General features: G+C 42.6%; 1 protein-coding gene across 1 annotated transcript in view; it reads left to right on the forward strand.

Annotated features, from left to right (window-relative positions):
* The window catches only part of bacc1 (BPTF associated chromatin complex component 1), a 28,408-nt gene extending 21,990 nt beyond the window's left edge, over nucleotides 1–6,418 (forward strand). Inside the window, exon 6 of the mRNA XM_083645301.1 lies at nucleotides 5,222–6,418. Within this exon, the coding sequence (XP_083501427.1) occupies nucleotides 5,222–5,286 (65 nt within the window). The 3' untranslated portion in view covers nucleotides 5,287–6,418. The remainder of the gene's footprint in view (nucleotides 1–5,221) is intronic.
* Nucleotides 6,419–14,668: the final 8,250 nt, after the last annotated feature.

Below are 14,668 nucleotides of genomic sequence, written 5' to 3' on the forward strand. Positions count from 1 at the left end.
CCATTCCAAACTCGTAGGAGACTCTGCAGCCCCGACCTCAAAAATCCAAGATGGCGGGGCCACGCAACAACAGTAGTTATAATCGTAGTAATGTTGTTTAGCACTTCTGTTTTGTTTGTGTCTCATTAAATCAGCTGTACACACAGCATTGCCTAAACTTCTATCTGTGTGGACATGAGGCTGCAGTGTTTGTATGTGCAAAATGCCATGTTATCAACTGTTATTGCTAACAATGGCTAGCCTGGCTAGCGACTGGATCTGACCAGTCGCTGACTGTTTTTATGTTTTGTTTTAATCATGTGTGCCTATGTCTGTTTTTTTTACGCCGCTGCAAACCAAATTGCCCTTCTGGGACACTCAATAAACTTGAATCTTGAATCTTGACCAATGAACACTGAACTTCCCAGCTCAAGTTTTCTGCAAATGGAACGCTAACAAAACGGATGTGACGTCATTTAGCCTCCACATCCCAGTTATTTTGGGATAAAGGAACGCACAAAGAGTCTGAGGGGAGGAGAGAGCAGAAGTCGGTTGTGTTGTGAAAATGTTAAAGAAGAAACTTCAGATTATTTTCTGTTTTCAACCCAATGTGAGTAATGTTACAAGTCTTCAACTGTGAATTCACTCGCCTGTTTCCATGAAGTTGCTTCACTGCATATATGTAGGCTGCTGAGTGAGATAGATAGAAACGTGTGTTTCTATCTCTCTGTGTTAGGTTCCAAAACAGCCCAGCCCACACAAATCTAATCCGCCAGTAATTCTCTGTTTTCTAACAGCTAGTTGAATTCAACACACATGTTGTGGTCAGGATCTGTAGCGTTAACGTTATTTGTTTTGCACCTTTCAATTTAGGTAGCTACTAGCTAGTGATGTAGTGATAGCCTACTCCTTTAATCGCCTGCCTCTGTGCTGTAGTAAATGTGCATTGCAGAGGCGCAGCCAAACAGTAGCTCCCAGGGCGCGCTGAGCTTTGCAAGAGAGACAGGGAGAAAAAGGAATTGAAGAAGTAAGTCCACTGAGCCGTGTTTTGACCACATTTCTTGACCCATCTGTTAAAACTTTGATTTGTAACTGTTCATTTTTAATCATTTCAAAATGTGCTGTGTTGAGAGAGACAAAGCAGCGCAAAGTAGGCTATACCGTACGGCTGAGAACTGAAACACCTATTTCCATTCAGTAAAAACAAGCTCTGAAACGTCCATTAATTCCTGTGTAGTTGTAAGCTGTTAATAACTGCCAATACTACAATAAAATATGCAGTTCTTATACTGTGCAAATGAAAATAATTATCCTCTCCCTGTCTCCTGCAATGATAAACAGAAGCCACATTTGATCACATTAGCCACTAGCATGTATGGGCAAATAGTCTACAGGAAATTAGCTAGCTAGCCAAAATTAAGTCAAGTCAAGTCAAGTTTATTTGTATAGCACATTTCATACACAGAGGCAATTCAAAGTGCTTCACATAAAATGGTTGACAGGAAAATAAAAGAAGAGAATAAAATGGACATTTAAAAGCATCACAACAAAACTTAAAAAAAAGAGTATAAAAAGTGCAGCAGTTGCAAAAAGAGCAAAAAACTTATAGAGGACTCATTGGGTTTGCATAATAGAATAAATCAATATATCTATATTTAGTCCCCCGACAATAAGAAACATGACTACACACACATAAAACTCAGGTCTGGGTACGGTGTCCTCTTTTAAGCTCCCCTTACGCGTGCGTCCCTCCTGACGCATCACCTCACCCTCTTGTGAGTATATCCGTATTACGGAACCATCCCCCAGACCTGCAGCTTTTAGCAGTAATTGCAATCATCTATGTTTTAAAACCAATTGTATAATAGTGATTGAGAAACAGCTGTCAGCAGTTAAAAGCGACGGTAAACATAAAAGTCTTTAGTCTATTTTTAAAAGTAAGTAAAGTTGGGGCAGATCTGAGGTCTTCAGGCAATTTGTTCCAGCTAGCAGAAGCATAGTGGGTAAATGCGGCCTTCCCATGATTTGATTTGATCCTAGGGACAGTTAATAAGCTGGACCCTGCTGACCTAAGAGGTCTAGACGGTTCGTAGCGTGGGAGCAATTCAGCTATGTATTTTGGGCCTAGGCCATTAAGTGATTTATAGACTAATAACAGTATTTTAAAATCTATTCTATGACACACTGGCAACCAGTGTAAGGACTTAAGAACTGGAGTGATATGATCAGCTTTCTTAGTCTTCGTTAGAACTCTAGCAGCAGCATTCTGAATGAGCTGAAGTTGCCTAAGTTATTTTTTGGAGAGACCAGAGAAAAGGCTATTGCAGTAGTCTAACCTACTATAGATGAAGGCGTGAATTAGTTTTTCTAGATCCTGTCTGGACATGTAGCCCCTAATTCTTGCTATATTTTTAAGATGATAAAAAGCGGGGCCCCATAATGGATCCTTGAGGCACCCCACAAGTCATCCTAGTTAGGTCAGATGTGTAATTGCCAATGGAGACGAAGTACTTCCTGTCTTGAAGATAGGACCTGAACCACTGGAGGACCGTACCCGATAGCCCAACCCAGTTTTCCAGTCTGTCCAATAAAATTGAGTGGTCAACAGTGTAAAATGCAGCGCTAAGATCCAGTAGCACTAGAATCAAATTTTTGCCTGAGTCTAAGTTCATTCTAATGTCATTTATGACTTTAGTAAGCACGGTTTCTGTGCTATGATGGGGGCGAAAGCCTGATTGGAGTTTATCTAGGAGATCATTTGAGGTTAGGAATCTATTGAGTTGTAGGTAAACAACCTTTTCATTTATTTTGGCTATAAAGGGGAGATTAGATATTGGTCTGTAGTTACCGATTACCGATGCATCAAGGCTACGCTTTTTTAGTAGGGGTTTAATAACTGCAGTTTTCAGGGACTCAGGAAAAATGCCGGTCAAAAGGGAGCTATTAATTTGCAATAGGTTAATAGCTAATTAAGTACAGGTAAGTGCATTAACATTCAGTACTCATCATAACAAACCGGAATCAACTAAAGCGGAGCTTAATATGCTACAATACTAACAAGCCCGCACTTACATCGTCTTTGACTACTGTACAGGCACCCGCAGTAATGCTAACGAGAGGAGAAACATGAGGTGCGTCATCAAGAATGTGCCGTGGCTTGATATTGAGCAATTTGTCATTTGTCATTGCTAGTTTCTAGCACTCAAAATCATTATTATTATTTTTTAATTACCACTGGGTCGCTGAAACACGTCCTTTGATGTACTGACCCAGTGGATTTTGCCGTTCACACCAGGCGTCAGATAGTTAACTCCACATCTGAGTTTTGAATGTTTATTTTGTGTAGTCGGTAGCATCAAACAATGCAGTATGCATAGTGCATACTTAAAACAATGCCGCTTATCTAGAAACAAAGTGTAAAATGTACGGTCAACAGAAAATAAGGACTCCACTCTCCCCTCTGACTGACCCCCCCCCCACATGCACGCACGCACACACTAGAGAGCTGCGCGGGCCTGAAATCTCGGCCCGAGCCCTCCCCGGCCCGTGACATGCAGGCCCGTGCCCGACCCGGCCCGGATGAGTCATGAAATTAATTGGCCCGAGCCCGTTGCGAGGCCCGACATCAATATCACGATATGACGACACATCTCTCTCTCCCTCTCTGTGCATGCTGCCGCGCCGCTGAACTCGTTAGTCCAAAACGTTGCTAGACTGTGTTGCCTATGAAGACAAACACTGCAGCTTTCTCTCTGTCTCTCTCTCCCCCTCTCACACATGCTACCGTGGCCTATCAAAATCCACACGTCTCGAGAAAGAGAACGTTAGATCGTTTAATTGCCAACAGCAACAATGCCCACAAACTGAAACATTATGTCACTCAAGCATATCGAAATTAAAACAGCAGACTTACCGTTTATAGCTGCATTGAATAACGTCACATTAGTGTCCTCACAATGTATGGTAGATGGGTTCATTTTGAACAGGTTGAAATGAGCTTTCCCTACTGCAGTGGGGACTGTTTAACTCTCCCCTCGCAAACTTTGTTTTATGTCCATCGATCTTATTTCTCTCTCACGACACGGACACGGACACACGCGGCTTGTTTTGTTGTTGTTTTTTACGCTGACGGAGTGGCAGACTAACGTCACGGTGAGGGTGTGTGTGTGTCTGTGTGTGTGTGGCTGTGGCTAGGCGAGTGTCTGTGCAGTGTGCGCTCCTCCTCTTTGTGTGACTGCTCTGCTGTGTAAAATCAAGCGAGTAATACAACGTTATTTTATTTAATTATTGAAAAACGGCCCGACCCCGGCCCGGCCCGGACCTATTAATTAAAAAAAAAAAAAAACGAGCCCGGCCTTGGCCCGTATTGGCAGGCCCGAGGGGCCCGCGAGGGTACCCTCGGGTTTGCAGCTCTCTAGCACACACACACACACACCATGCTCCAAATTACCGTAAGTGACGGTGAAGCAATGTGGGCGCAACACAAACACATACATGGCTCCTACTACAAATTTTTCTCACCCGCTGCCCGCCCGCATTTACTTCATTATCCGTGCCCGTACCCGTACATTTATATCAATATATTTTTTACCCGTTACACAACTTTGATGCGGGCTACCCTGCAGGTACCTGACCCGCTGCAGGACTCTGCTTGGGACTTGGCATTCATGACTTGGACTTGACTTGCTAATCTACATTAAGGGCTAATGTACACCGCCTCCGGAACAGATGCAGTATGGCTTCGGTACGGCTGCGAACAGACCCATGTAATCTGTCAGACGTATGCGGGATCTGACAAAAATAGAATAGGTGCGTAATTTTTCCGTACAGCATGTATCGCCCATCAATTAACATGAGCGAGAGTCGATCCGGCAGTTTTGCCGGATCCGCAACGCAGCCGTAACGTATCGGGTGTACATTGCCTGTAAGACTTGAGACTGACTTGGAGAGTTGTCTTGGTCTCCCTCTCTGGTTGCAGTTGCTCTGTTTGCAGGTGCTCTGGTTACAGTTACTCTGGTTGCAGTTGCTCTAGTTGCAGTTGCTCTGTTTGCAGTTGCTCTGGTTGCAGTTGTTCTGGTTGCAGTTGCTCTGGCAGTTCTGGTTGCATTTGTTCTGGTTGCAATTGTTCTGGTTGCAGTTGCTCTGGTTGTAGTTGTTCTGGTTGCAATTGTTCTGGTTGCAGTTGCTCTGGTTGTAGTTGTTCTGGTTGCAGTTGCTCATGTTGCTCGTGTTGTCTCCTCAGAGAGCCTGAACCTGGACTCCAGCCTCATCATGAACTCCAGTGACCTTCCCCTCCTGTCCCGCTGACCCCGTGACCTCTGACCCCGGCCTGGGCTAGGTCGCTTCGGACGGCCCGGACCGCGGGAACTGAGTTCAGTTGTGTTCAAGTGTTTCGCTCTCCTGTATGTCTGCCTGTCTGTATGTCTGTCTGCTGTTCATCACTCAGACTTAGGGGCAGCGCTGTGTTTTTCACAGTATAGACACACTGCATGAAATAGGCCACGCCCATCACGGGGGAAAGCTCTCCATTCACTTCCATACACCAGCGTCATTTTCCTTGAATTAAACATAGCTAAAAGCTGTTGTGTGGTGGGCTGCGCAGAAAACAAATGTAAAAAATCGCCAATTAAAGTTTTTTTTGTACTCCCGAGTAAAACAAGGAAGCCGTTGAGAAGAAAAATGTGGATCTAGCTGTCAAGAAAGTATGTTGGAGTGTTCATCTTCCGTATATATGATCTTTGTGTGCAACACGTGACATAGGAGAACGGCAGGATTCGGGGGGAGTTTCGCTTTGTTTTGCTTTGCAATGTCTCTATGGAGACAGAACGAGAACAGATAGAACGGATTTTCCCATTCAAATCAACGTTCCAGGACGGTCGCAGCGGCAGCCATGTTGATGTGACCCGCCAACCCAATTCAGTGTTTCCCCTAGAACTTTTTTCAGTCCTGGAGGGACTTCAAAACCTAAACCGACCGCAGGGGCGACCCTCGCTGGCGACCGAAATCTTGGCCGTTTGAAGCCAGATTTGGATAATATTAACATTAGGATTAGACTGTGATGTCATTATTCATTCATATTAGTCAATTATGTTTATTAGTATTTTTTTTCAGCCCTGGCAATTGTAGGGGAAACACTGAAATTGGTAGAATAAAATGTAGGCATTTATATTAATGCAAACCACGGATGTTCAATATTAACATTTCTGAACCAAAAATATGTGGCATATCAACATTTCAAGTCCTCCAACCACATGAGCATAATTTGAAAATGCCAACCTTAATTTGAGAACGTTGGTTAATTTGAAAACGTTACACAAATAAAACAACTTGGGTTATGGTTGGGGTTAAATAACAAAAATGCTAAATGTGCCAAGGTTGAAATGTAGACTTAAGACTTAACACGCTGGGTATCGAGCCCCTGCCGCTGCCTAAGGCAAGTTTTACCCCCTTCCCCCTTTTCTTTCTCTTTTTTTTTTAATAAAAACAAAACAAACATCTTTAGTACAAAATATGAGCTAAAACTCTTATGACTGAGTGTCTTTGTCAGTGCAGCCAGTGGATGCGGCCCACTGGGAAGAGTAGTCCTGCTCTGGAAGACCTCGTCATCTGGGTCGTTTTGATCAGTCCTGCTCTGGACGACCTTGTCATCTTCATCATTTTGGCCTAAGGCAGGGGTTCCTAACATTTTTTGGCTCGTGACCCTATTTTGACGTCTCAAAAATCTAGGGACCCGCGACATTCAAATTCTGGTACACCATCGATAATGTCATCAGTGACATCGTCAGTGATGTCACATCGTATGCTTCTTTTTCTCTTTTCTGACTTTAATCTCAAAACTCTTATTAATTTATTCTCAGAATCCTGATTTAAAGTTATAATGGTCCATTGATGGAAGCCTTTGCAATATATAGTGACATGTGACATTAGTAATGTCACATCATGCAACACTGTTTGGATGTCACCTGCAATTACCACTCATCGTCATAGGTGTCACCCAAGAGAACAAAGCTGAAATCTTAGACATTTATCACTTTAAAAGACTAAGAACTCGGAACAAAAAAATAAGTAAAAATAAAAAATAAATAAAAAGTGACCCTAATCATCTTCGGTAGTATTAAATTGGGTCTGGTGTAAAAAAATATATATATATATATATATATATATATATATATATATATATATATACAGTATATATATATATATACCGTATATATATATATATATATATATATATATATATATTTTTTTTTTTTTTTTTAAACCCTTTTTGAATTCCAGGCGACCCCACTTAGGGTCATGACCCTAAGGTTGGGAACAACTGGCCTAAGACCTCGTCATCTGAGTAGTTTTGGCCTTTTTGAAAGTTACTTTCTTTCCACTGCCCTTTTATGACTTTTGAAGCGTTGAAAATGAAAATCACGTAAAAAACAACACAAATTTACACTTCAAAAATCAAAAAAGTGGTCCTCATTTGTGAAGATTATCTTGCTGCACACAAACTTCATAAACTTCATAAACCACAGACCTTATTTTATGTATTTAACCAAAATCCTCATACAAAAATGCCATATCTTACGCCCAAGTCTTAGTGCAAGGGCAAATCTTTGCTAGTTTCTAGCACTCAGAATTTCCCCTTTTTCTTTTAATTACCACTGGGTCACTGAAACACGCCCTTTGATGTACTGACCCCAGTGGTAATTAACACGTTCACTGCCAACGACGTATTACTCCGTCAAAAAAAATCCAACGGTTGACTGCCACTGACGTATTACTCCGTCAAAAAAATGAAAAAAAAAAATTTGACCGTGGGATGTGCATCTAACCCTTTTACATCTCTTATATAATTATTGGAGCCACCGAACGTTTACAACCCATTCCACCGACCCACTAAGTGGCGACAGTGCTCTCCTGACTAGAGGAAGGCAAGCAAAAAGCAGCCATTCTCATGAAAATGGATGGGGGAAAACGCTTTCGTTTTCGCGCTGATTGCTGGCGATGCGGGATTGCAAATTTGCATAATAGATTACAGGTGGAACACACTTTGAAACACGCAGCATAAATATGACCAGAATCGCAAAAGCTTCATCAAAGCTCTCAACCAAAACTCCAAGAAGCGAGCGAGTCCATCCAGACTTCCTCAAACAGCGGCCGCGCAGACAGGCAGCAGCAGCAGCAAAGCAGTGAGACTGGTGACAAGCTTGTGACGGCCGCTGCAGCCAAGAAGAACGCCCACGGAGGGAGGAGTTGGAAGCAGAGGGGGGTTTCCTGCTGTTATGGAGGAAATTACTGTTCAAAACTATTGTTTAGATGTCTGACGTCTTACTGATGCCAAAAATGAATGGTTAAAGTGACTGTTCTATCGAATTTCACAAAAAGCCGTTTATCTCTGAATAATTTTTCTGACGCTGAAACCATGCTGTATTCAACTGCTAATGCTTACATAACTACTAACTCTACAAACTAACTCTTTTAGACAGAGAAAGCACACATTCTATTAGTTCTTTTGAGATATTGTGTGTTCACAAAATCTTAGCAGAAAAGAATCCTCGGGTCTTGAAAGATGAGCCAGAATCCTCAAAAAACCCCTCTGGCAGAAGCTAACTACAGTAAAAAAAAAAACGTCTGGCAGTGAATGTGTTAAAAGGGGGCAAAAATAGATTTTGAGTGCTAGAAACTAGCACACTTAGTCTTAGTGCCCTTGCACTAAGACTTGGGTGTAAGATATGGCCCCAGGTCTTCCGGACTCATTCCTGCGGTACACTTATTTACCACTAGAGGTCTGCGCTATAATGTTCCACACTAATCTAGAAATGTTGATATGCAACATATTTTTGGTTCACGTAATCATGGTTTGTCGGTGACTGGACCGAGCAAGTGTGACGAGCAGCGGGGAACCGTTCTGTGGGAGGAAAAGAGATTTTGGATTCAAACTACCTATAAAGACAGATACCTTTAAAGATAGAGTGATTGACAGCTCATTAACCCCCACAGCTCATTAACCCGGCTGGTGACTTCAGCCTCCCTCTGTCTCAGTCTCTGAGTGATGAACGGCTCTTTTTATTTTGTATTTTCCACAAAGCAATGATGTGTAGCGTGTGTAGGAGAACTCTGCATCATGTTTCCACCCAGGTCTAAAATGTTTGGGATCCGAAAGATCTGAAGAATACAGTATATGTGCAAAAGTCATAGGCACCCAAGAGTTTTTATATACTTAAATGTTTGTTTTCTGCATGAATGTGCATGTAGGCTATTTAGAAATGTTTCATGTTGTTGATATGCCTCCATTTGATCATGTTTAGTAAAAAATAAAGGGCAAACCCATGTGTGTGTTTGAATTCAGTCTCATCTCAGTCCTGTGTGAATATCTCTCAGAGAAGAAGAGTACACCTATTCAGTGTAAACCAGGGGTTTTCAAAGTGGGAGGTGGGCCTCCCCAGGGGGGCTCCAAGCAGTTTCAGGGGAGGCTCAGTGAATGGAAGTAAAAACATTACATTAGTTAGGGACTGTTAGTTATTTAGAAGGGGGGGTCACTGGAGGGATTTGGGGCGCTCTGAATTAAAAAGCTGTGACCCTTCACTGACCAAAATATATTTTTCCTTGAACCTCCACAAGTGATTAGAAAAATATGATTGACACTCCCCGACAAAATGTTATATATGACTGAAGCGGAAGTCTTGACGCCTGCTCTACTCGGAAAACCCTGAAATATACGCCTATTTCACATCCCACCCAAATCAGCCACTTTGTGTCTAAAATGCAGGAACACGGGTGCAAGCAAGACATTAATTAGAGTGCTGGGACTGGACCAGCTGTGTCAGGACTCTAATTGTTTTAGCTTGCACGCATGTTACTTACTGCATTTTAGACACAAAATGGCTGATTTGGGTGGGATGTGAAATAGGCTAATTGGCCATCTGTCCCAGAGTCTTATTAGTCAGACTGATAGACACTGGGTACCCAGATGGGGGTGCAGGTTACCTGGCTCTGGGTGTTGGACAGCACTGGAGGCTGAGTGGATCAGGGCAGCATGCTGGATGGCAGACCTGGCTGAAGGGCCTGGCTGGGACACCTACACTGCAGCCACAGCAGGCAGCAAGCAGGCTTCATGGCATAACCATCACCTGACCTACAGACAATAGACCCATCACACTCGGAGATGGGCAGTATTTTAAATACATGTATTTTAAAATACGTATTTCAAATACATTTGTGTATTTTGTAATTTGTATTTGGCTGGACCGAGAAAAATAAGATGTCATTTGTATCAAAATACTTTCAGACCTTGTATTTTGTGTATTTTAAATACATAAAATACTTTTTTCTTTAATTTTATGTCATTTTATTGTCAAATTGACACACCCTTACCATTGACACAGGTTTAAACTGGAGAAAAAGAATGGGACATGTCACTTCTACTCTACCTCTGATTGGCTTACCCTCAGAACAAACTCAACCACAAATCAGAGTAGGGTGGGTCTTGAGTCAGACTTCACATCACTTGTTCGTCTAGTATGAAGCCTTGTATTGGTGCAAATTCCCCCAGAGATAAATTACTAATATAAATTGATGATTAGATATTGCATGCACTGGCCTATCTGCAAATGAAACGGTTAACTGCATATTCAAACCAGTGTATCATATTAGAAAGACAACTAATTATCTTCTCAATTAAAATTGGAAAAGTGTGTGGCAGTGTGTGTGGCGGCAGTGTGGGTCATGATTGTGATGTCATCAGTGATGTCACCACTGGCGCCGGAACAAGGGGGACATGGGGACATTTTGTCCCCCTTAAAATTTGGTCCCCCTAAAAATTATTATTATTATTTTTTTTATCTGAGGGGGCAACTGCCCCTGACGCTTAGAGCCCACTTTACACTGTTTACACAGCCTGTGATGCTTGTTAAAGCCGTGATCGTTGTGGGATTATTACACCTGAGACAGACAGACCCGGGGATCAAGTTACAGAGAGCCCAATTTACACTGTTTACACAGCCTGTGACACTTAAGCCGTTTTCCCACATGCGTACCGGAAAATTACCTGTAAGTCAATATCGGACATTTCCCTTCACACCTCTCCTCTCGCATATGGGAATCTAGCAGCGAAATTGCCTGTATGTTGGGGGGCGGGGCGGCACTGCAGAGCGGGTGGGGAGTGACGTGTCGGCAAAACTCTTGATGGTGAAATAAGTTTGCTTGTTTATCCGTTCACCTGTGTCGCGTTGAAGCACTTTTTACAGACTGGCTTCGTTTGATGTGTCCGGGCTTGCCTTCGCTGTCGGCAACGTAAGCAAAATACTTCCACATTTCGCTTCGTGCATTTGCTTCGTCTGTGTCCCTGTCGGGCTGTGACTGAAGGAGGAGGAGGACTGTGGCCAGAGAGCGAGCAGGCAGCAGAGAGGAGAGAGGGGAAAATCAGCACGCCCACACATTATTATCACAAGATCATTTCGCCAGTTTGCTTTAATGTGCGCGAATGATTAGATTATGCCCGCTGGAACTTTAAGCAACGTGTGTACACCTCTCCCATGAGAGTGTCGCGGGAAATGACTGGACCCGTTCTACACTTGAGTCCGCTATCGCGCATACCGCTATTCTGACTGGCTCGAAACTGGTGAAATGTCCGCGATGACGGGGTCGCGCTTATACCGGAAAACAACTTTCACACATGCAGGCATTAGACCACGTTCCGGTCATTTAGCGGTACAAAGCGCATGTGGGAAAACGGCTTTAAAGCCGTGATCATTGTGGGATTATTACACCTGAGAGACAGACCGACCCGGACTCTGTACTGCACTCACTGTCATTGGCTGCTGCTATAATCGTATACAGTTATTGTTATTTTATTTTTGTGTTGAGATGACAAGTTTTGCACTGTGTTTTGAAGTGATAATAATAATAAGTTCAGTGTTTCTGCCTGTGTTGCTGTCTGTTGTAGTGTAATTGTAAAATGACCTAAAGGGAGAGCAGGTCACCAAGTGAGTGAGAAAAGGAGAAAATACTGAATAATTACATCACTACAGTATAATCCTAATGTTAATTTAAAATGAGATATTCCTCTAAATATGGCTAAAAATCATCCAAACGTTCATAAAAACGTAAATTTTTCATGCCGGCACGCCGGCAAAAAAAGTCCCCCTTATTGCAAACTCGTTCCGGCGCCACTGGCATGTCACTCGATCAATTGTGATGTCATCAGTGATGTCACTTGAGCAACTAATTGCGCAACTGTGATGTCACTCAGGCAGTTGTGATGTCATCAGTGATGTCACTCGAGCAACTCTGATGTAGTATGAGCCGATGGCACCAAGGTGGGTGGGCGGTGTCTGTCAGTCATGATTTTGGGAGCCCGTGGAGCCGGCAATTTCCATAACTGCAGCCATGGCACATCATCTCCAGGGATACTGTTATAATGTCAGATATCTAGGGCTAACATGGTCAAAGTTCCTAAACTTGAGGTTAACATGTAGAAATGCTGCCTGTAAGTCAAAAGCCCTCACAGAAGGTGAGCTAAAACTGAAATGAAAGAACTGTAATGTGTTAGAGGGTATACAAAGGAGAATACTGTCACAGAGGACTAAGAGATAATTTACCATCTAAGGAAACCAGAAAATTTCACATTTGAGAAGCTGGAATCAGAGAATTAGGACATGGCTCAAAATGATGAATAGATGATCAAAATAGGCAATGAATGTAATATTTGGCAATGAATTGATGGATTGACTAATTGTTGCAGCTCTTTATCAGTTTTTATAAAATGTATTTTTATGTATTTTCAAAATACGTATTTGTATCTCAAATACATTTTTCAGACCAGTATTTTGTATTTGTATTGTGATACATTTTTTAGCAAGTATTTGTAATTTGTATCAAAATACTTTATGATGTATTTTCGCCCATCTCTACCTACAGACAGACAACAGATCCATCACCTGCCCTACAGACAGACAACAGAACATCACACTGACCTACAGACAGACAACAGACCATCACACTGACCTACAGACAAACAACAGACCATCACACTGACCTACAAACAGTCTCAGTTGTCGGGGTTGTGTGGGGTAGACTAGCGCCCGGACCCCAGCTTGGTTAGCTACCATACCAACTACTTCACAATGGAAGTAGTTGAAACTACAGCAAAGCTACAGTGTGAGAAATGTAGTTTAGGAAACTACAAGCTACGCAGAAAAAGTAGTTAAAACTACAATTTGTTAAACAATCTTTTTTTTTTTACAATGTATACATGTATATATGAAATTAAATATAATAGCCTACAAAAAAGCACAATGCCAGGAAAAATATGCCTCTCAGTTGAGTTTATTACAGTAGTTGACACCCAATACATTCAATGTTATATTTTTGTTGTAAACAAATCTGGGTTCTTCTGGGTTTTGTTTTATCAGACAAATCAACAGTAATGACTTGACTACAATTGGTTAAGGTTAGGGTAAAAATATCAGGGCAAGCCAATCAGAGGCAGCATACAGGCTGTGGCTGTGTCTTGTCAAGAAGTACAGTAACGTTAGTGGGATCCTGGCTGCCTTCACGGTTTATGCTGCCTTCAAAACGATCAGGATGAAAGAAAAAGGGGCAGTCCTGTCAAAAGAGGGTTCTGGTTCATCTTCTGACTGAAAATGTAAATCAGTCCTCCCTGCCTGCAGCCTGCGCAACTAGGAACACTTATACATACTGGCCTGCTGTTCAGTGAGTGGACTGGCCTACAAAAAAAAAGAAATTGCAGGCCATCCCAGCCAGGCCACCGGGCATCTGCCCGAAGCGCCCGATGGTGCAGTCCACGCCTGCATGATGCTTATATATAGCATGCCCAAGTCCTTTATAATTGAACAAGCAAGGAAATCTTGTTTTACACAAGATGTGACCTTTAACTTTGACCTTTAACCTTTAACTTGTATGGACCCCCCCGGGGTCCATACAAATGCTCCTTTTGATGTGAACATGTGAGATTTCCCAGGTGAAGACCACATTCTCACCTGTGACTCATCTCTTTCCAAGAGAAATTCCGTTTTCACATGATATATTTTTCCTTGAACCTCCACAAGTGATTAGAAAAATATGATTGACACTCCCCGACAAAATGTTATATATGACTGAAGCGGAAGTCTTGACGCCTGCTCTACTCGGAAAACCCTGAAATATACGCCTATTTCACATCCCACCCAAATCAGCCACTTTGTGTCTAAAATGCAGGAACACGGGTGCAAGCAAGACATTAATTAGAGTGCTGGGACTGGACCAGCTGTGTCAGGACTCTAATTGTTTTAGCTTGCACGCATGTTACTTACTGCATTTTAGACACAAAATGGCTGATTTGGGTGGGATGTGAAATAGGCTAATTGGCCATCTGTCCCAGAGTCTTATTAGTCAGACTGATAGACACTGGGTACCCAGATGGGGGTGCAGGTTACCTGGCTCTGGGTGTTGGACAGCACTGGAGGCTGAGTGGATCAGGGCAGCATGCTGGATGGCAGACCTGGCTGAAGGGCCTGGCTGGGACACCTACACTGCAGCCACAGCAGGCAGCAAGCAGGCTTCATGGCATAACCATCACCTGACCTACAGACAATAGACCCATCACACTCGGAGATGGGCAGTATTTTAAATACATGTATTTTAAAATACGTATTTCAAATACATTTGTGTATTTTGTAATTTGTATTTGGCTGGACCG

Source organism: Poromitra crassiceps (genome assembly GCF_964638095.1).
Source record: "Poromitra crassiceps genome assembly, chromosome: 1".
NCBI lineage: Eukaryota > Metazoa > Chordata > Actinopteri > Beryciformes > Melamphaidae > Poromitra > Poromitra crassiceps.